The sequence below is a fragment of the Tiliqua scincoides genome, chromosome 8 (assembly GCF_035046505.1).
Source record: "Tiliqua scincoides isolate rTilSci1 chromosome 8, rTilSci1.hap2, whole genome shotgun sequence".
In the NCBI taxonomy this organism is placed as follows: domain Eukaryota; kingdom Metazoa; phylum Chordata; class Lepidosauria; order Squamata; family Scincidae; genus Tiliqua; species Tiliqua scincoides.
This window is the reverse complement of record NC_089828.1, coordinates 26994581-27017023: the sequence shown is the minus strand read 5'-3', so window position 1 is coordinate 27017023 and position 22443 is coordinate 26994581. Positions and strand designations below refer to the sequence as shown.

At 43.3% G+C, this 22443-nt stretch overlaps 1 protein-coding gene across 3 annotated transcripts in view; it reads left to right on the top strand.

Annotated features, from left to right (window-relative positions):
- Positions 1 to 17381, top strand: part of DAPK2 (death associated protein kinase 2) — a 73363-nt gene extending 55982 nt beyond the window's left edge. For 2 of the 3 annotated variants that reach the window (XM_066634931.1, XM_066634932.1), the window contains 3 exons: positions 1432 to 1584; positions 2552 to 2597; positions 4103 to 5774. In XM_066634931.1, the coding sequence (XP_066491028.1) occupies positions 1432 to 1584; positions 2552 to 2597; positions 4103 to 4753 (850 nt within the window). In that variant the 3' untranslated portion in view covers positions 4754 to 5774. Of the gene's footprint in view, positions 1 to 1431; positions 1585 to 2551; positions 2598 to 4102; positions 5775 to 7756; positions 7847 to 10815; positions 10900 to 13433 lie in introns of those variants that run through there. The other variant, XM_066634933.1, reaches the window with a different exon arrangement.
- Positions 17382 to 22443: the final 5062 nt, after the last annotated feature.

Genomic DNA, 22443 nt, shown 5'->3' with positions numbered 1-22443 from the left:
GCTAAATAAAGATTGCTGAATGCCAGTTTTATTATCGGTGTGCCTGCATTGCTTCATTGCAACTTGGGCCAGCAGCTGAGGTGTCATAAAATTAACCTTTTTTGGGCTTCCTGAATTAAATTTCACTTGAAGGTTCATATTCTTCTCTTGGGCAGATTTCAGCAAATGCTTTGGCTAGGGCCAACTCAAGATGCTTTGGTGCCAGATGCTGGAAATCCAGATGGTTGCTCTGCCCTGCTAATTAATAAAATAAGGGACACGGTCCTACTTGGAAGTTCTCCTGCACATGCCCTGTTGACATGAATAGGAGATGTGCAAGAGCGCAACTGTGTTCTTGTGCATCTCCATTTTGCTGAGGCTTGAACAGGAGAACTTCCAGCTGGATTTTATCTTATAGTTCAGAATCAGTTACTGTATTTCTCCTCTTGGCCTTAATATGCAGTGCTGGCCCAAGCCCTCCCCTTCTACTTGAGGTGGTGCAACATGTCAAACCCCACCCCCCAATTGTATGGTGCCTAATAGTTCTCAGTGGTATGTGCCCTAAATATCTGCCCTATCTCCCCCACCCACCCTGCACCTTGATTTTCCCTTCCTGCAAAGGAAGGCAGAAGATAGCAGATAAAATTGTGGGGAGAAGTGGAGTAATAGTAGTGGCGGCAGCAGCACTAAAGTGGCAGAAGCAGGTAAAGTGGGCATCTGGGATGGCATCAGGTGACTGATAGAAGCAGAGGACAGGTGCAGTCTGTTGCCAGAGGTGGGGGCCTCATTGTGCATCATGAGAGGGCAATTTTAAAATAAACCCCTGGCTGAAAAATTGCAGGCATGAAGAACTTTCCCTCCCATATTCATAAACCTCAAACTTGGGGTTGTCCAATGAAACTGGTTGCCAGGAGAGTCAGGACAGACAAAAAGAAAGTACTTCACATGCTCCTAAATATCAGTTGTTGGGGAACCCCAGCAGGGAGGATGTTTTTATCTTTATGTCCTGTTTGTTGGCTTCTGATCGCCACTCTCAGAGAAACAAGATTCTGGACTAGATGGACTTTCAATCTGATCTAAAAGGACTCTTCTTGCATTCTTACAAATAAAAATTCATATGGGTTAGGTTTATTGTTAGTTAGCCTTGGTAGCTAAATGGGTCATCCATGTCCAGGGACATTCTATCCCTGTGTATTCAGCAATTGCTGAAGACAAACAGAGAAAAGCGACTGACTTCAAGTCCTGCCTGTGAGCTTCCTGGCAACATCTGATGGTGACTCTGAGAAGCAAGATACTGAATGAGATGGACTGTTTGACTTGAATCAGTATGGATCTTCTTAGGCTATTCTAGGATTTGCCCGCTTGGGTTGAGAATGTGACAGGCTTCTCCTCTTCTACTGGCTATTCCCATCTGACAGTGACCCTACTCTTCCATTTGCATGGTCTCTGCAGGCTCAGTGGTGCATCTCCCTTCCTGGGTGAGACCAAGCAGGAGACTTTGGCCAACATCACTGCTGTGAACTATGACTTTGATGAGGAGTTTTTCAGCCACACCAGTGACCTGGCAAAAGATTTTATTCGGAAACTCCTGGTGAAAGATACACGGTAAGCCTGCCAGTATAAAATTGTGTGTTTGTGTTGCGGAATAATCTGTGCATAATAATCCTGTCTACTCAGACAGGATTTTATTGGAAAGTGTGCATAGGATTACAGCCTTAGGGCCCAATCCTATCCAACTTTACAGCACTGATGCAACTGAAATGCAACCTCAAGGTAAGGGAACAAATATTCCTTACCTTGAGGAGACCTTTGTTACTGCCCCCTCCCCACAGGATAGAGTGCATGCCCCATTGGCACTGCGGCATCAGCACTGGAAAGTTGGACAGGATTGGGCCCTTAGTTGGATGCAAGATATTCTTTAATATCTTAACCCAGTGACAGTGCATTGACTTCCCTTTGGCATCTTCCAGTTGTAACCTTTTCATGCTTTTAAAACAATCTCAGTCCTCCAAAGAATGATTGATAATAGATTAATAATCTTTAAAATGTAATCTCTAGTGACTGATAATCTTTAAACAGACACATTTTAAAAAATCTTTATACAAGTAGTGCCTCTTTATCCACTAATTTGGTATCCACTGATTTGACTAACTGCTGATACTGAGGTCTACCTTTAAATGCCATGACAAGGAAATCCAATTTCCTACCTTTGCGCTGTTATATAATTATGTTCATATTAAATAATTATAATTTTATTCCACTTGATTCCATTTTTCATCCCATCTAGTGGCTGAATGTGGTATAGCATTTGTACCAATGCATTCTGGGGCAACAATAGAGGAACAAGAAACCTGGAAGAGGGCCTTTAAAGCTATTTTTACCACTGATTTGGTAACCACTGATTTCTTTTTTAATCCACTGAGGGTTCCAAAACGGAACCCCAGTGGATAACAAGTCGCAACCTGTAGTTTAAGCTGAAGTTTAAAGAAATAAACTGTGCTGCATGTGGCCATCCACCCCACCCTACCCCATCTGGATTATTCACTAATGTACTTTGTTTTTGCTTTTGTAGGAAACGACTGACAATACAAGAAGCACTCTCTCATCCCTGGATAATGGTAAGCTTGGAAGTATGGCATGTATCCTGTGTGGGAAAGGGGATGTTGAATTCACACTGAAGTTGGACAGAACTTTGTATTGGGTTTCATACCGCAACATTTAAAGGTTGCCTACTGTTTCTGTATATCTAGTTTCACCTAGTCTAATTAGAATTTCCAAATCTTTGAAGGAAATAATGTAATGTTTACTTTAAAAAAAAGTCATTTCTCCTCTTTAGCAAGAGAATAAAATGATTTGACATTGGATGCTAAGATACACACAAACAAGCATACAATTTTCTGTCTTGGGATGGTATCACCCCTGCTTGTTTGCATGGACACAAACTATATTTTTACTTTTTATTTTTTTGCTTGGGCTCTGAATAGTGTTGTCTTCTTCCATGTGGTTTCCCTTGACTATGAATTAGTAGGATGTTGCAAAAGAGCATCAGTATTTGTGCAACTTCCTACTAATTTCAGTGGTGTTTTCAGTGTGTGGGATAGAAGGACACAATCAATTGTGCCTCTTTGTGTTGTGTATGTTTGTGGTAGTCTGCTGGGTGTTACAGTGAATGTCCAATATTTGCGGTGATCAGCAAAATTCACCCATGAATGCTGAAAATTCCAACAGATTGTCAGGCCTCTGTGAGGACCGCTTTCATGCCAGAGACAAAAATATGGTTGAGATCTGGGCAGTGATAGGAACTTGAAAAAACCCAGAAACTGATGGGAAGTTGAAGTCAGGTGGGGCTACAGTCCAACTGTATAACAGCAGTTAGGAAAAGAGTAGCAAGTCGTCTCTGGTGTCTCTGATTAATTGCTCAGACTGAGGAGCTAGCTCCAAGGCCAGGTTTGGTGGGCCTGTGCTGGCTTGTGTTGGTGGTGGTGGGGGCTCACTAATAGGCTAGATGGTGCCCTTGAAGCCAAGTTTCCCTGATTTGTGGTAGGAACAGAGCACTAGCACTCTAGGAGGTAAGGTGCCAGCATCTACTCTTGTGCAATTGCACACCCCCACATCTTGCAGAGATACACCAGTGAGTGTTTGCAGCCATCTGTTATAACAATCAACTGAAATCGTTAGCTTTCATACCTGAATGTCAACATTTACCTTATTTTGGAGATGCATTGTAGCACAGATTCAGCCTGAAAGTGCATTTCATTGGCATGATGAACAGATTGCTGGAATATCGTTCTTTCTCACATTTGACGTATAGCAAAATGCTCAAGTGTGGTGTTTTCTTTTCTTTTTTAACAAGACATGAGAGCATTTGAGAGTTTGAATTCACCAATGTTTGCATGCAGTCAGCATGCGATTATGGGCGATACTGTTTTTCTTTACTATGCTTTTTATTGTTTTAATCACGTGCATGAAGGGAAGCGGCTCCTTGTTTCTCATAGCACTGTGGACATGTGTTGTGTTGTGCATTCCTTTCCTTGGTGTGGTGCCGTTGATGTTGTGGTGTCAATAAGAAATGCTTTGTAAGCTGCACCAAACCAATAATAAAACCTCCTACTTCTGTCTGAAGACTCATCAGTCTAAGGAAGAAACGAAAGTCCAAGAAAACAAACGGGCTGAGAACAGGCAGCTGAAGACCAAGCGCCTGAAGGAGTACACCATCAAGTGTCATTCCAGCATGCCACCAAACAACACATACATCAATTTTGAACGCTTTGCCCATGTGGTGGAAGACATCTCGGGGATGGAGCAGGGCTTCAGTGCTTTGGCCGTGTCCCATGATTCCTTGCAGGAGGACATCGATGCCCTAGTTTCCATCTACAACGAGAAAGAAGCTTGGTACAGAGAAGAACATGAAACTGTAAGGCATGAACTTTCTCAGCTCAAGTACGAATACCGCAAGATTGAATCCCTGAAGAAGCATCTGCAGGATGACATCAGAGCCGTTGGGGCCAACCTGGCCACGATCACTGGGAAATATGTTGATCTGCAGTCACACTATGAGTCTCTGAGGCAAGAGGTTTCAGAAGAGCTCAAGTGGATTCAGGACTTCACCAGTAGCTTTCAGCTAGAGAATGGAAGTGAAACCTACACCACTGGAAATTTTGGCACTGTTTTCAACAAAGACATCAATGAATCTCTGATGGAATTGTTAAACAGATCCTGCTGTGAAGAATTCCTAGCTGCCTTGAATCTAGGTGTTGCAAAATCAAGCCAATAAGACTTATTTCCATTAGTTTTGTGTTTCTTGTTTTGGCGTGAACTACCTTGATACTATCTTGGTTTAATTATCTTGATGATGACTTTGTCACCATCTCAAGAATCATGATGTTGTACACATACTACTGGCCAAACAGTTGTTTGTTTTTCTTTATTTCTGAATGGACAAATGGATGTTTGAACCTTGAAAATTTATACCGCTGTGCAGAGCATATGTAACCCTGCTGTCATCTTATATTTATGTAGCAACAGGCTTTCAAGCAGTTGAACCATGAGTGTTGCCAACTGGAAATGAATTGAAATTCAATTGTAATACCTTATTCTCAACCTAATGCATATGTTTGCCTTTTTTGAAAAGGAGATCCTGTGCTATCTTTGTGCTTAGGAAGACAGAATCAGCTGTTACCCTAAATACTTGATGGTGGATACTTAAGTGTACTTAAAAGTTTAATTGCTGCCCTATAAAACAGTCAGCAATAATGATGCATTGATTTTTTTAGACAAAACTCTGTGTGAACATCACTTTTAATAACAATGGATTCAGATATACAGAGCCTAGCTACAGAGTCCTCTCTTTCTCTGCAGTTCTGACCTCTGTCTGCTCAGAACAGTAGTGGTATATTATTTGAAAGGCAATGTTGTGAATGTGTTGGGGGATGACTGGAAAGCATGAAATAGGTACCTAAGAATCTGTGATTTCACAGTAATGATGTGTAAAGCAGTGTCAAGAGATATGTCCTTCATCTCATACCTCCCCCCCCCCCAAACGCACAAAATACACTGTCGGCCATTGAAGAGACCCAAATGACTGACTCTAGCTCTTGTGAAATTTGAGAATTTATTTTGACACAGATTTTTAGATACTGTAATGTGGGCATTGAACATTAGGTTATGCATTTTCTTGTTCACATTTTTTTTTGCCTGTGTTTGAAGAATATTGCCCAGGCAACATTAATTTTCCCAGATATGTAACTGCTTTCACATTTTACAGAGCCAATAAATATTTATTGACTACAACAACACTTCTAGAGGCACCATTTGTCCTTTATGCTATATAACAGTCACCCTCAGTAGGTTCTTGCTTGCTTTAGTAAATGATGCTTAGCTACTGCTTATAGCTGATCTCACAGCTTCTTAGAAATAAATACGATGGGTAACCTTGAGATGGCAACTAATAGTAATAAAATAGTAGAAAAGGCATAACTCAAAGCCCTTCTTCCCAGAGCTGGCCAAGCACCTTCTGACACCTGAGGCACAGGGCTGTAGCCAGCCTTCCTTGCTAAATGGGGCATCAAATAAATGAATGGGAAGCCTGTGATATCCTCAGAACCAACTTACATAACAGGCGATGTAAGCATCAGTAGAGTAAGTGCAGTTCTGGAGTACTGGAAGCCCTGGCTGGAATTGGACCAGCTAATTGGCATGAGCTCAGCATTTCTATTCCTATCCTGGGTTTTGTTCCCTCTTCCCTTTCCTTTACCATAAGAGGGTGTGCAGGGAGCACATAATTTTCCAGCCCTGGAAAGAAAGGTGAGGAGCTGCTGCTGCTTTTTGTGGTATCTGCCTACTGCAGGGTTACTGTTTGTAGACAGACAACAGCAGGGGAAATCTTGAGCAAGTAGAACTGTGAAGGTAAAGTGTGTGGAATTTGGAGCAATATCACACTATTAGGGGAGAGTAGTATGTGCAGTACCATGTGCAGTAGATTTTTTTTTTAAGTTGTTCTTGTTCTTAAACAAGGTCTTGTTTAAGTGGAGGCTATCATTTCATAAGGAAAACCCTGATATAGGAATGAAACCACACATCTCTACATGGCAGCATCAGTCAAGGAAACTTGGAGGGGCTGGTTGTGATGAAGGCTTTGTGTAGTGCTGGATTTTCACAAAGACTCGTATGCCTCCAGTTTTTCTCTTCCTGGAAAAGCTGCCTGTCCTGAACTTCCCATCAAAGAAAAAGAAAGCAGGGGTTTCAGGGGGCTGATTCGAGTATCATAATTATTGCAAGATGGCCCTCCTTAGTTATTGGTTTTCAAAGACAGGTCTTGGAGACTGCAACCTCTGTGATGTATGCATCCTCTAATTGTAATTTTGGCCTAGGAGGAAGCGATACTTCGCACCTGTGCAGTTAGGCTCATATAACATGATGCACAGCTGAATTGAAAACAGGTAGTTTAGCCCTGTTTCTAAATAAAGCCTGGATATAGACTTTATTCCACTATGGGAAGGAAATGTTGAAATGTAGGCAGTCTTATCTGGCATGCAGATGTTCTGTTTCTTGTGTTTCATCCTGGGTGAGCTATAGGATGTCTCATTATAAGACTGTCCCTGTTCATGTGTGTACTAGGATAGGAGTGAGTAGCTCAGAGAGATGGGAAAAGAGAGAGAGATTTCCAGATCAAATATCAGGAGTCCCATCTTATTGCTGTAGTATCCTGAATGAGTAAAAGAACTCAAGTAAATGCACCTTGTTTCCCAAGTTGTTTTTTTAAGGGATTCCCAGCTTCACCCCAGGCAGTTCCTACTCCTTAGAACTCCACCCCCATCCCAAACTTCTTTTGTACTTCTTCCTGCATCTCCCTCCCCCAGCTAGAGGGCAAATACTGGTGTAGATGATAATATCCTTTGACTAGAAATCCTCCATTTCATTTACTTCCCTACCTTGCTTAACTACTGCACTGTGAGAATTAATTCACAGCTTAACATGCTTAATGAGCATGACTTCCAAAGTGGGTAGAGATTAGTATTTTGGTTGGCTGGGATGTTCTCACTCTTATATTCCTGTAGTCGAAGGAAAAGATAAGGTAAGCTTCTGGGATGTTGGCAGATGTGAACTGGATTCCAAGATGTAAAAGATTATTTGCTACCTAGTTATTGCTGATGTTGTCAGCCTCATTGCGGTGGGCATACTCCAAGCTGAAGGTAACCTTTGGTCAGACTCTTAAGGGGCACAACCCATGTGGTCCAGGGAGCACATAGTGCTAACTTTGTCATATCTTGTCTCCCAGCCAACGGACAAATGTCAGGCCATGGTGAGGCGGGAGTCGGTCGTTAACTTGGAAAACTTCAAGAAGCAATATGCCAGGAGGCGGTGGAAGGTACTGTGTGTGGAATATAATTGCTAATTCTGTGCTGCCCTCAGGCCTGCTTGCCAACTGATAAGGTGAAAAAAATATCCCAGTTCTCAAGTGGTACAGCAGTAATGATGGAAAATGCAATGGGGAATATCTGCTAAAAAAAAGCTTTTGGGGGAAGGCTTGGGGGTGTCTTCCTTGTAAGAGTCCCAGCCCTGACACCACTGTTTCAGGCAGAGTGTGAAAATAGTTTTTTTTACATCCAAGTGACATTGTATGTTATGCCCATAGTTATTTTACAGGCATAACATTCTCAAGCCAGCTAGAAATGCCCCCTTGCTGTAAAAAAAGAGCAGCTGCCAGGGGACCCTTGGTCCAGCATGGGTCTGCAGTGCTTGGGGAAGGAGGGGCAACACTGAACTCTTGTGCTAGTTCAGTGATTTTCAACCTTTTTCATCTCATGGCACACTGACAAGGTAGTAAATTGTCAAGGCGCACCATCAGTTTTTTGACAATCGACAAGGCGCACCATGCTGTTGGTGGGGGGCTCACATCCCCTGGTGACCTACAAATAAATGACCCTCCCCCAAACTCCCGGGGCACACCTGTAGACCATTCATGGCACACCAGTGTGCCATGGCACAGTGGTTGAAAATGGCTGTGCTAGTTTCTTGCTGAAGTCCTCCTCCCCCCCCCCCACAAATGACCAATGAGAGGAAACTGATTGGCTGGAGATTTAGGTTAGCAAATGAATGCCTTCCTTCAAATGGCACGTAATTAATCTGTGGAATTCATTGCCATAAGATACAGTGATGGCCTCCAGCTTAAATGACTTTTGAAAGGGACTAGACAAATTCATAGAGGGCATTTTTGATTACTAGTAGTCATGATTGCTGTTTACTAGTTCCATGTTAACATAAGAATATAAGAAAAGCCCTGCTGGATAAGGCCAAAGGCCCATCTGGTCCAACTTCCTGTATCTCACAGTGGCCCACCAGATGCTTCAGGGAGCACATAAGACAAAAAGAGACCTGCATTCTGGTGCCCTCCCTTGCATCTGGCCTCCTGAGGTAGCCCACTTCTAAAAACAGAAGGTTGCAGGACCCTACTTCTAAAATCCAGAGGTTGCATATACCCATCATAGCTTATAACCTGTGATGGACTGTTCCTCCAGAAATTTGTCCAATCCCCTTTTAAAGGCATCTAGACCAGATGCCATCACCACATCCTATGGCAAGGAGTTCCACATACTAATTACATGCTGGGTAAAGAAATATTTTCTTTTGCTGTCCTAATTCTCCCAACACTCAATTTTAGTGGATGTCCCCTGGTTCTGGTGTTGTGTGAGAGAAAAAAGAACATCCTTCTATGTTCAGAGGTAGTGTGGCTCTGAATCCCAGCTTTGGGGAAGAATAGTGGGAAAGGGCCTTCCTCTGCTGCTTGTGGACTTCCCAGAGGCAGCTAGTAAGTCACTTTGGGAAACAAGATGTTGGACTAAATGATGTTGTGACTTGATGCAGCAAAGCTTTTCTTACATTCTTATGTCCCCAAAGCAGCATTTAGCAGCAAATATCTATCAGCAGTTTCCTGTTTGGGAAGGAAGCACAAATTGTCCTTGGGGAGCCAAATGGCATATTGAAGGAGAGAGGCTGCAGCTTATTTGGTGGGAAAGAGGAATTTGTTTGCGTAGTGCTTGTGTTCCACCACTAGCCTCTTTCTCCTCGGTCTTTCAGGGGAAAGGGGTGGGGTAGAAGAACCTTCATTGCATCTTATTGTGGTGCTCCTTGCTGGAAAAACAGCAAATCCCCCGTCACTCTGAGCATTTGGAAGGAAGGGAGAGAGATCTAGCATAATGTTTCCTGTCCCTTCCAGAAGCAACAGAGAGGTGGTAGGTGAGGTACACTGTTCCTTTTTCCAAAAGAGACAACCTTTTTATCAGCATAGAACCAACTGCCCTTACTCACTGCAAGTATCAGTGGTTCCCAAACTGTGGACCGGGACCCACCAATGGGTCGCGACCCAATTTTTGATGGGTCATGAAACTGACAAGGCAGATTAGGCTATGTGCATCAAGGGTTAAACAAGCTGCTACTTGGAGGGGAGCACTACTGTCCAATCACAATTTTAGCCACACCCCTTGCATTCATAAATCAGGCAGGAGCCGCATATTGAGTGAAGGGACTGCAATGTCACCAGAATTGTACAACACTGATGAACATGGAGCTCTCCAGAAGGCCCCCCCCCCCGCATATAGTAAAAAGGATAAAAACAGAGGCTTGAGTAGCTGGCAAAGTGAAACACTTTTCTTTTGGGCTTGTAAAGCTAGGTGGGTCCCAAAAGAGTGTCATTTTAAAAAGTGGATCCTGGTGCTAAAATGTTTGTGAACCACTAATCTAAGTGCTTTTGTTCTTCAGCTTAATAGTCCTGGCATCCGTTGTACGAGTAGTTTGGCATAAGAGAGAGTCTGAAGCTTGGGTCTGCTCGTATTAAACATCAGATGTGAAGTAGGGCCAGTGTGCACAAAGCTGATGTGATTTCTCTGTGCACTGCTGTGTTTTTCATTTTCTTCTCCTGAGGAGATGGGATTGCATAGGCAAAAACCTACATGAGTGTGGGCTCCCTGTAACATGTTACGTTCTGTGCCCAGTGTTGTGGGTGTGTGCTCACTTCCAAGCCTTTTGTACAAGGATGTTGGCACTGAATACTGATGCAAGAAAGACTATAAACTGAGAATTCAAATGTGTTTGGGACTATACAGGCCTTCTTCATGGGGGTGTTTATTTATCAAACAGATAGGGGGGGAAAGCATTCAGTTGGGCATAACTACCTCTGTTTGGGCCAAGTGAACTCATGATTCAACCTGTGCAATAGTATCCTGCGGACGTGTCCTTTAGGTGTACCAAGAAAATGCAGGGATGTGCAGCTTTGTGAGAGGATGCCATCAGTCTCTGGGTTTATTGTGGGTGATCATCCAATTTCCTGTTTCTCCGCAGCTTACTTTTAGTATTGTTACTCTGTGCAACCATTTGTCTCGCTCCTTGATGAGAAGAGTGCACCTAATCCAAGATGAAAGTTTGGTAAGTACACCCAGGCAAAGGAAGTGGAAAGTTGATGTGTCTGCCTGTTACAAGCTTCATTCAGTCAGGGCTGGCCCAGGACTTACCAGTGCCACTTTCCTTATCTGTCAGCTGCTACCTGTGTTGATCCTCCTCCTCTCACTGCCTGGATTTGAAAAGAAAGAACAGAGCAGAACGGGAATTGTTGAGGAGAGAAGGGTGGTGGGCTAGATTTGAACACCTTGCCATGCCAATTGCTGACCCTACTATGCTCAGTTCACCACTATTTTCTGTTCCCTGGATTCAACAAGAAGGAGGGGAAAAGCATGGAAGAACAAGCATGGAGGAGAGGGTGGGTTAAAACATACGAATGTTTTCAAATCCATTGCCAAGTTCCTTTTCAAATCCAGAAAGTGAAAGGAAGGTTGGGCAGCAGACATCTTTCCACCGATCTGTCACTTGAGGTAACGTACTCAGTTGGCCTTGTAGACAGGCTGGACAGGCTAAAGATAGATGTAGAACAAAGCTAACTCACCTGGTGGTACTGCCAGGCACAGTAAAAACATGGGACAGTTAAGAGACCAAGGACTTTTCCCCAATGGCTCCAATTGATTGTTACTTCCAATTTACAACCTACAATTTATCAAAGCTATTTAGCAATTGGAGAGAATCCAAATGAATTTCTTCAGGAGTCCTGATGAAGTGGAATAAAATTCTGACCTTTGAAGAATTACAGGGACGAGCTGAGCCAACCAAATTAACGTCTTTTCAATATCTTCAGCGAAAGCTTTTTCCATAACAGCTGAAAATCAAATCAGAGAACAGATGAACAGGGAATGAAACCTCATCAAATGTTGTTTTCAAATAAACACAATAAAAATAGGAGTCTGTTGTCATTAGCATATCAGACCATACTTACTTCTATTTTCCAGGCAGAACCTTCCTGCATGTGGGTTCTGGAGCTGGCAGAAACAAAGTGAATTAGTTTTATGGACTAAAGCAATGTTTCCCAAACTTTTTTGACTGTGACCCTAACACACTTTTTCTCTTGGTCTGGTGACCCATGCAGTTGGTCATTAATAATAATAATAATAATAATAATAATAATAATAATAATAATAATAATAATAATAAATAAATAAATAAATAAAGAAGACCTTTGTGTGACCCTCGTTTAAGTTGCCACCCCTTGTTTGGGAACCAATGGACAAACCATAGAAAAATATCTACAAGCTAATTACATGCTTCAGTTTTCAAGAGATGCAGTATAAATTAATGGCAAGGTGGTACAACGTACTCTTGGGGCTACTCAGAATGAATCCAGCATTCTCATCTAAATATTGGAAGACAGGTCAATATGCTCATATTGTCATGCTTGGTGGAGTTGCCCAATGATACAAGACTTAGAGGATGTGAAAGTGGAAAAAAGTGTGGTGAATGAATGAACTACATAGTCAAAAGGGATCCAAAAATTACCATTGCTTCAGGAAGCTGAAAATGGTAAATCTAAGATCTTCACTAATCACTACTACTCAACCTAGGGCGCAATCCTAACCAACTTTCTAGCACTGGCATAGTTGTGCCAGTGGGGCATGTGCTGCACCCTGCAGTTGGGGGCAGTCATGAAGGTAAGGCAATGTTTGTTCCCTTGCCTCAGAGATGCATTACCCTTACATTGGTGCTGGAAAGTGGGTTAGGATTGTGCCCCTAGTTGTTCTGGCCAGAATAGTGCTAGCAGCCAAGTGGAAAAAAGCTCAGTTTCCTATTTACAGGAAACAAAGGAATGAAATTTTGAGAGCTGGTCATCATGTCCAAACTCATTTGTCAGTTACACAAAAGTATGGAGCATGGTGAATCTAGCTAGCTAGCTGTATGAGATATGACTTCTGCTGCTTTAGCACTTGGAATCTCTTGAAGAGAAAGAATTTAACCCCATGCCCTGTCTGTAAGGCCAACTGAGGCAGGTTAGTAGGAGGTACCCACCTCTATCTTCCCACCGTCATTGTTCCTCCTTCCACTACCTGGATTTGAAAAGGAAAAGGGAAACAGAGTGGAAGAAGAGAATGGTGGGCTAGAGTGTTGGAGATGCTCTAGCCCACCACTCTCTTCTTTGCCATACTTCCTCTTCCTTTCTGTTTCCCTCTTCTTTTTCAGATTCAGAGAGTGGGTGAAGGAGGAGCAGTGGAGGTTCTGGGAAGGTGGGCAATGTTTGAAGTGGCAAGGTGCTAGGCAAGGAGGGGGGCAGCAGGATTTCATGAGCTATCTCAAGGATTTAGGGCCCAATCCTATCCAATTTTCCAGTGCCAGTGTAACTACGCCAATGGGGCATGCGCTGCATCCTGTGGTGGGGAAGCAATCACAGATGCCTCCTCAAAGTAAGGGAACATTTGTTCCTTTACCTCAGGGTTGATTGCAGCTGCACTGGTGCTGGAAAGTTGGATAGGATTGGACCCTTAGAGTCCAACCCTCTAAGGGCTTGTTAGACCAGCCCTGCATAAACTGGGGTGGAGGAAAAGTCCACAGGTGCAGATTCTGACACACTCTTTTTTTTTCAGCGCAATTGTGAAAGTGACCACGAGGAAGACCTTCCAAATAGCCTAGCACCTCATCATCTCTTGAGGAGAAGAAGCAGCATATCTTAACTGACTTCTGCCACAAACAGGCATCAGACTGACACTTCAAGGGCCCAAGAACACAGTTCAAACCACTGAACCCTGTGCATAAGGGTCTCTTCCTTTCTCAAAATCATACAAGCAGCAACCAAAAGCCTCATTCAGTGAGAGAATCTGGATCGTCCCAAGGTGGCAAGAAACCTTAACTGAGCTCAGGCTTGTTTATAACAGACTGGACATCATCTTCATCTATGAGGCAGTGAAATGGTGGACTGTGGAGTTTATAAGCTTCAGTTCTGGGACATTACAATTTTACCATCCTAACTCTCATATTAATTTGACATCTAATCTTTAATTAAGAATGCCCTCAGTGATATCATATGCAACACTTGCTTTGAGAGCCAAATTGATGGTTGCTGTGACTGGCAATCAATTTGCATCAGAGTAGCTCCTGGTATGTGGGATGGAGGGAGCATCCCATCATCATTCTTGTTGCACTTTCTCACACAGGAAAAGCTGCTTCTTTGTCTGTTGTTTGCAAAAACTTTCTTGGTAAGCTGGAAGCACGATTTACCTGCTGGTGCGTTTCTGATTCACAAGGGTTTCTTTTTAGAGGGTCTTTATAAGGGGCTTACTGGAGCAAAGATATGACCCTTTAGTGCTTCTTGGGCAGGTGCCTCATGGAGAGCAAATTGATGAAAGGGGGACCACATGATCTGACAAAAGGCATGTTTCTGATTGGTTTGCCAAGGTTGAGGATACTGGTCCTTGAGCAGGAACTGAGTGTGGAACAGATGGGGAGAGAAGGGGTAGGACCCACTGTTACATAGGACTTTGCCTTCCACTGAGTCAGACATCAGTCTGTCTAGCTCAGTACAGTCAAGCATCTCTCCAGAGGCAGCACCTCTCCAGAATATCACACAGGGGCCTTTCCCATTCCGGATTGAATCTGGGACCTCCTGAATGCTAAGCATGCTCTCCTGCTGAGCTAAGGGCTTCCCCTATTGGCTCCATCCATTTGTCAGCTGGCTCCAGAGGAATAAACTGGGAGGAGGAAGAAGGTGAGTGTAACCCCTCCTTTTTGGGTTGAGGCCCTTGAGGCTCCTCCCTCCTTAATTGTCTCTCACCTCCATGCCTGGAACCAAAGAGGCAGTGGCTATACATCTTAAACACCTTCTCATATAGGGCAAAAAGTTGACATTAAATAAATAAAGGTACAGCTCCTGTTTTTCACTCCTGTTATAAGCTGCACTGGAGATGGCCGTCCACCTAAACTGTATAATTTTGGAAATGTATTATTGTTACATTACATTAACTATATTATGGTAACATTATTCTGCTCTGCTTTAATACCTCCTTTTCTTCCCCTTTTCTGTATACATTGACCTTATCCCTCATGTGGACAACAGTCTGCTTATGTATTTGTGTGTTCAAAAATAGTTTGGAAAATGAATTATTTTAAAGAAACTTCCTTAAAATGCACGGGGAGCAAAGGGAGACTGTGTTATGGAAGAGATGGTGGAACAGTGGAAAAATACTTTCCCCATCATTTGGTGCTGTCACCGAGCAGAGTGATGATGGATGCTTGGTCTCTACTGATGTGTTTCCTTCTAAGCCTTTTTCCTGTTCCTAGTCAGCCTCTTCACTATGTGGAAGGAAGTGCCCTGGATGAAAACATGCATCCTTGCATGCAGAGGAAGGAATCTCTCATGTGCATAATGGAGCTCTTTCCTCATCCCTCACAAGCCATTGGCCATGGGGCCACATGCCTGTTTCTCATTCATTTAGATCAAGGCTCTCAGACTCCAGCGCCCTGCCTAACCCCTCCCCTGCATGAACGGCGCTTACTGTTCTGCGGGGGAGCCTCCCATTTGTGGCGCCAATCTCCACTGAACTGTGCTCCGGCTTCCAGGTTCTGTCACCCCAGCAGCCTTTGCACTTGGATTTCTGGGCAGACGTAGCAAGCCAGGGTGCAGTTTCAGGGAGATCAGCACCGCGAACGGGATGCTCCCCGACTGAATGGTAAGTGCCATTTGCACTGGGAAAGACTTTCCCAGCGCACAGTGGTCTCCAGTTTGGAGACTGCTGATTTAGGTCCAGTGTGCTGTGGCACATTAGTGTACTGCAAAAAGCCCACCAGTGTACTGCAGGAGTTTGGAGCACAGCATTGAAAATTGCTGAAAAACTCTTCCGGGTTCTGTGGCTCTGTTTCTAGGGTGACTCGTAAGTAACGAATTGTCTCTCCCTCTTCCTCCACCTGTGGAAGGGTACACAATTGCTCTAGAACAGCGATTTTCTTCCTTTTTCATCTCACAGCACACTGGCAAGGCACTAAAATTGTCAAGGCACACCACTAGGTTTTGGACAATTGACGAGGCACACCATGCTGCCAGTGTGGGGCTCACATCCCCTATTGACCCTACCAGAAATGACCTTCCCCCAAATTCCTGTGGCACACCTGTGGACTACTCACGACACACCAGTGTGCCATTGCACAGTGGTTGAAAATGGCTGTCCTAGATACAGAACCTGGAAGAGTGTCCCAGAAGCCAGAAGTGACATCACAAGAGGTGAAGGCCACAGAGAAGACCACAGAGGCCATTGTGCCCTGAGAAGAAAAACTTTGAAACCCGCTGATTTAGATATTTCTGTCCTGGCTTCTGAGAGGCCCTTGAGTTGCCAACATAGCCAAAATGCAAATAGCATCAATTGATAAAATTATCAAAGCCAAAAAATACAAATCATGTCAAATAATTAAATGAACAATATCAAAACTAGAAAACTAAGACCAACTGAGAGGCAGGGGACAAAATGCAGGAAGCATAAACTGAAATGAAATGCTTGTTTGAACACTAATATCTTAACCGGATTGCAAAAAATTAATAATGTGGACCAGATGGACTGCAAGGGGGAGGAGTTATAAAAGCCTGAGTGATACAATCAAGCAACCCCTTGATGGACTTCATAAAGAGGGACCATGAAGCAGGGCTTGTGATGTTGAATGAATTGGGCAAAAACAAGTTCATAGGCAGAGAAAGTCACTATCTGCAATGTGGGAGGGGCATTTGTGCCTCCTGCAGGTAGATGTAGCTCTACTCCTCCTGAGAGCCCTAGTGTGCAGGTTGCAGGTGTATACATGCAGAACAAGATGGACTTGCCATGGGATTTTTACCGCTCAGGATTGTTCAGAAGTCTTCCTCCTCCCTAGGACATCGGCATGCTAGTCTGGGGTTTTCAACCTCAGTTAGTTTGTGACTCTATATTGCCAAAAGGAAGTAAGCTGGCATAAAATAGCTTTAAAATTGGATTATACATTTTGGGGGGGCCTATTATTATCCATGACTGTCGCATAGAACCTCCATGTTCAGTGGCATTGTTCCTCTGATACTAATTGTTGGAAAATAATAGGATGAGGAGGGCTGTTGCGTTCACACTCTGCTTCATGAGCTTCCTGGAGGCATTTGGTTGGTCGCTGTGGGAAGTGGGGTACTTGTGTTGGAACTCTTGCAGTTGCCCTGATCCAGCACAGCTCTTATGTTTTTAAATTAGCATCAGGAAGAGGATAAAGGAAACAGATCTCAGGATCAGTCCAAGACCTCTCAGTATCTCAGATGAGGCACCATATGCCCCCATCCCCTTATCCCCTCTGTCACTCCTGCTCCCTGCATTCAAAAAAGGAAGTGGGGAACAGAGGGGAAGAGGAAGTGTGGAGGAGAGGAAGTATAGAACGGTGAGCTAAAGTGCTGGCACTTTCTGTCAGGGACATACATTGTCTGTATGTGTTTTTCTTTTGTATGTGTTTTGTGCATTGTGCAAAGATGCAACATGTATGTGCAGTGCTTTTGTAAATCTCCGTGACATTAAAAACAGCAAAAATAAAATAAAAATGACTGTCTAAGGACTAATTCTCACATTCATTTCAGATTTGGCAAATTCACCAAGAGGTGTGAAATCCAAGGTTTACACCATCTGAGAGAATGCTAAAACACTCCAGGACATGTTAAATCTCAGCTCTTGCCATTCTTGGTGTATGTGCAGAAAAAAATGCTAATTGAATCTGATTTTGATACCGATTCTTCCTTTCTCTGCTGCTTGCTGTTTGTGTCATCCTAGGGCAGAGGTTCCAAACTTTTAGGAGCCAGAGGACCAGTGAGGCAGAAAGTGGATCACATGCATCCTCTATCCCCCCTGCATAAAAAAACACAAATCTGTAATAATTAGAGATTTAGTAGATATTTATTAGATTTATTACTTATAGAGATTATTTGTGGGTTGCTACTTTTGTTGCTGGCTATGGGAGGTCCATTCTTCTCCCTTTCTAGTGGTCTATGGGGAAGCAACTCCTGAGCGAGCACTCCCCCATAGACTACCAGAGAGGGTAGAGAATGGACCTCTCACAACACAGCTGACACTTCAGCGCAGGCCGCCGCTACGGGCAGTTTGCTCTAGAGGTCTGTGGGGGAGCACTCATTTGGGAGATGCTGGAAGTAAAAGGTAATCTTGTTTTTTTTTCCCCCCCCCCCGAGACCTCGTGGATCGTTTCTCAGGGGCTTGCAGATCACCTGTGGTCCACAGACCACAGATTGGGAACCAGAGTCCCAGAGCTTCTGAATTCCTCCAAGATAATCTGGTTGCTGCAGCATGCTTTCTGGTTCTGTTAATACCTACATTAAATTCCTTGTTTTCTCACTGTATGGTCCATTATCTGCGGTATGCTCAGTATATATCATTAATCCTTGAAAATGTTTTCAATAATAGGAGGCACAGTTCATTTGCTTTGGTAATAAGTCAACACATTTGTTAGGATAATGAGTCTAAAAATTAAGAACTTGAGAAATGTCTTGTTTCAATCAGGCTAAAGGCCAATCTCATCCAACTTTCCACAGTGGTCTCCCTTTAGGAAGCCCACAATCAGGTGAGAAAGGCATACTTTCCTTCTGCTGTTGCTTCCCTGCAATTTACGGTATATAGCACATACTGCATAGCGATCGTGATCAGCAGCCATTGATAGATCTGTCCTCCATTAATGTTTCCAATCCTTTTCAAATCATCCAAATGGTGGCCATCGTCATATCTTGTAGCAGTGAATTCCACAGATCCACATAGATACATGCTGTGTAAATAAGTGCCTTTTTGTCCATCCTAAATCTTCTGCCCATCAGTTCCATTGAATGAGCTCTGGTTCTGTTGTGAGAGAAGGAGAAAAATTATCAATCTGGCTTCTAATTTCCAAGTGGTATATGGTATTTGGGAATTTAAATTTTATATATGACACTTTAGAAAATATACAGAAAGTAAAAATATTTGTTTGTAGGGAATAGGGACTATACAATGGAAACTTTAAGATTCCTGGGACTGGTCTACCACATGACTCTACAAAAGATGCTGGAGCTGTTTTATTTCAATCCAAGTGAAGCAATTATACTTAATTTGATACACACATGCATGCAAAACACCCTTTGGAGGCTATCCAATTGGAGAAAGACAGTTCTGGGGTTGAGATTAAAGACCAAATATGCTAAAGGGGTAACTGTATGTACAAGTTTATGTTAGGCTTGCCCCTTAAACCTGATCCACTCCACCAGCGAACAAGTGATTTTAACATGCAAGGCACCACAAGAGTTAAATTATACAGAAGATCACTGGGCATTCTGCAGCTACTTAAACTGAATCAATTAAATCTGCATTGCAAAAAAGGTTGGCTCACTGCAGTAATGGGAAATGTTTGAACAGTTTCCAGGGTGAGTTGCACAGGCTGCCTTGCTCTGGGTCAGCTCATACCATTAAGGAAGTGGAATGTCTTGGCTCACTGTGAAATACAGTACTCGTTTGCTGATTTAAAATCCGCTTGTTGTTTGCTTTGTTTTCTCTTGCTGCATCTGTCCTGTCTCTAGACTGGCATTTGAATAAAACTGACTTCTGATTCTTAGGGTGAAAGGGGAAAAAAAGAGAACTGCAGATAAGGGCTATTTTAGGGCATTTTCGCCATGTGTAGCTGTATCATGTAATGATTACATTGTAATCTGAATGGTGCACCCCAGAATCCCACCATGATAACTTACAGCGCAAGCCAATGAATACAAAGTGCAAGCCAATGAATACAAGGTCTACTCAGGAATAAGTCCTAGTGAGTTAAATGAGACATGCCCAGGTAGCTGTGTATGGAATTATACCTTATTGCCTTGCATTAGAGCTAAGATTCCTGTAATTGCGCCATTCAAGGGCTGGTTTTGATTTTTTAAGACCCAAATCCTAACCAACTTTCCAGTGCTAACGTAGTTGTGCAAACAGGGCATGTGCAAATGGGCATCTTGCAGTTGGGTGGCAGTCACAGAAGCCTCCGCAAAGTAAGGGAATATTTGTTCCCTTACCTTGGAACTGCATTGCTCTTACCTTGCTACTGGAAAGTTGGCTAGGATTGTGCCCTAAATCTCTTAACTGATGGGTACAAAAATATCTCAAGGATTGCCTTTCCCCTACCCACTTATGAGCCTGCTTGCGGAATTTGTTACACTTCTGACATTTCCCTGCTGTTCCTTCTTCCACTCTCTAGATTCAAAAAGGAAACAGAGTGAAAGAGGAAGTATGGAGGGCTGGAGTGTGTCCAACCCTGTAGTATAGTGTGTAGCCTATGACTCTTTTCTCCTCACCGTTTCCTCTTCCACTCCATTCCTCATTTCTTTTTTCGAATCCAGGAAGTGAGATGAAGAGAATGGTGGAGGCTGGGGCACCCTACCTAAGGCAGCCATCTTAGACCCAAATCCTAACCAACTTTCCAGCACCGGCGTAGCAGTGCCAATGGGATGTGTGCTGCATCCTGCAGCTGGGTGGCACTCACAGAGGTCCCCTCTAAGTAAGGTAATGTTTGTTCCCATATCTTGGAGCTGCATTGCTCTTTTGTTGGTGCTGGAAAAAGGGTTAGGATCGCACCCTTAGTAGTTTCATGGATGGACCGATCCTGAACGAAGCTCAGGAACAGCTTCTCTTGAGAGGTCCACCAGACCCCATTGTTGTTTGCTTTTTGGTGGGCACCAAAGACTGTCTTATTTCAGAAACCTGTTTCTGAATGCTGCTTGAGGTCCAACAGCTGCTGCTCTTGTTTTTGATGGTTAGGTGCTTCTTGCTACAAGAAAAAGGGGTCTTGAAGCATCTGTTTAATTCAACCCATACTACAGAGACAGCTACATTCCTTTATGGCAGCAGAAACAACAGAGGCGTTTCTGGCAAAGATTCCTTATCACACCCATGACACTTGACGTGCCCGAGAGTCCCACAATGCTGGTGTGCATGAGCAAGATTATTTATGATTGACAATCTTCAGTGCCTTTTCTACCACCTTGGCTTTCCTGCCCCCCCTCGTCTAGTGCTGGACAGCTCCTCTCTTGCCCATCCATCTTAGTAGCCAGAGAAAGCTGGTGTGTGCGGGTTACACTGATGCTCCAGGCAGCAAGCAAACTCTCCATCAGCTCTCAGCAACTGGACAGCAACTTTGCAGCTGGCACATCCCCAATTGCTTTTGTCAGCTCTTTGAGGCTGTTCGTGTAGCTGAGCTACTCTCAGTGTGCCTGGCAGGATGGCATGATTAGGGGAGGGAGGGATGGCATAGACGAATGGCCCCTGCTTTATGTAAAACAAGCAGTTCACTAATAGCTGGAAGGGAGGGGTTGATAAATTGATGGCTGCCAGCTTTGGCACTTCAATTGAAAATGGCCCTTTCAAATTGTGCATCTCACCACTCATTATTGTCATTTTTTTTTCCTCCTGGACCTTTGTCTCTGCTCTATCCTCCTCCTTGTTGTACCTTTTAAAGCCCTTCTCTAGGCTGGATTTATAACAAATTCTCCCCTGGGAAATCTCTTCTGTGTAGTGTGATTAAGGATAGACTGTTCTGTTTAAAATTCTTTTGTGTTCTCTTTCGTCTGACCATGTGAGAAGCAGGGGCAGGAATCCTTAGAATTTATTTTATCCATTTATTAACCCCCACCTGGTTCAGTTCCTCTAATTGTTGCAGGGTGCATAAGGGTAAATGCACTAAATATTGGATGCACGAAATTTGTGGCCTAGGGAATTTTCAGAAGTGATGCCTTGTGCCTGTCCCTTTAATTCTTTGGAACTTAGAACATCAGAGCTACATTTTCATTATAAAATTGAAGACAAATGGCTGCGGTGACCAAGCTTGGTGTATTCTCTAAATCCCTGGGGATAATTCTATCTCTTGTCACATTTAATAGGGCATTCTTTAATATAACTGTATCCTGCCTTATCCATATATGATTCCACTGTGGCCTAACACAATTTAACAACAAACACAGAAACATTAAGACAATCAAAATCAGATCCATAAATGTTAAAATGAGAAGAAAAGCCGCTTTAAAGCAGCCGTAAAAGCAGTAGATAGATAAAACAGAATACAGGAAACATACTGAGACCAGCCGTTGTTCTATCCAGCTTAGTATTGGTAACACTGAGTGGAAGCAGCTCTCTCAGCTTCCTGATAGGATGTTTTCTCTGCCCTCCCTGGAAACACCAAGGAATGCACCTTGAACCTTCTAGCTACAAAGCAGGTGCTTGACCACTGAGGTATGGTGCACTGATCTTTGAATATACATGCAATGGTGGGAAACTATTGTTTATAAAGGTACTTCAGATTCTGTATTGTGTAGCTAGCTAGCCCTTATGGATGGCGGGGTGGGGTGGGGGGTCACTGTCGTGTGTTTGAGTATACATGCCTTGAAGTTATTATACATTATTTCTTGTGGCAACATTTTGGCATGTAAGAGGGTTGACATGTAGACTTTCAGACTACAGAAATGCCCTCTCCTTCCAAATATTTGGCATAGGAAAAGCAATGTGTATTTGTCATATGTTAAAAGAGATGAACAAGGGGTTCTTAATAGGTTAGCTCCATGACTGATGCAATTTATGAATTGTGCAATGCAATCCTAACCCTCGG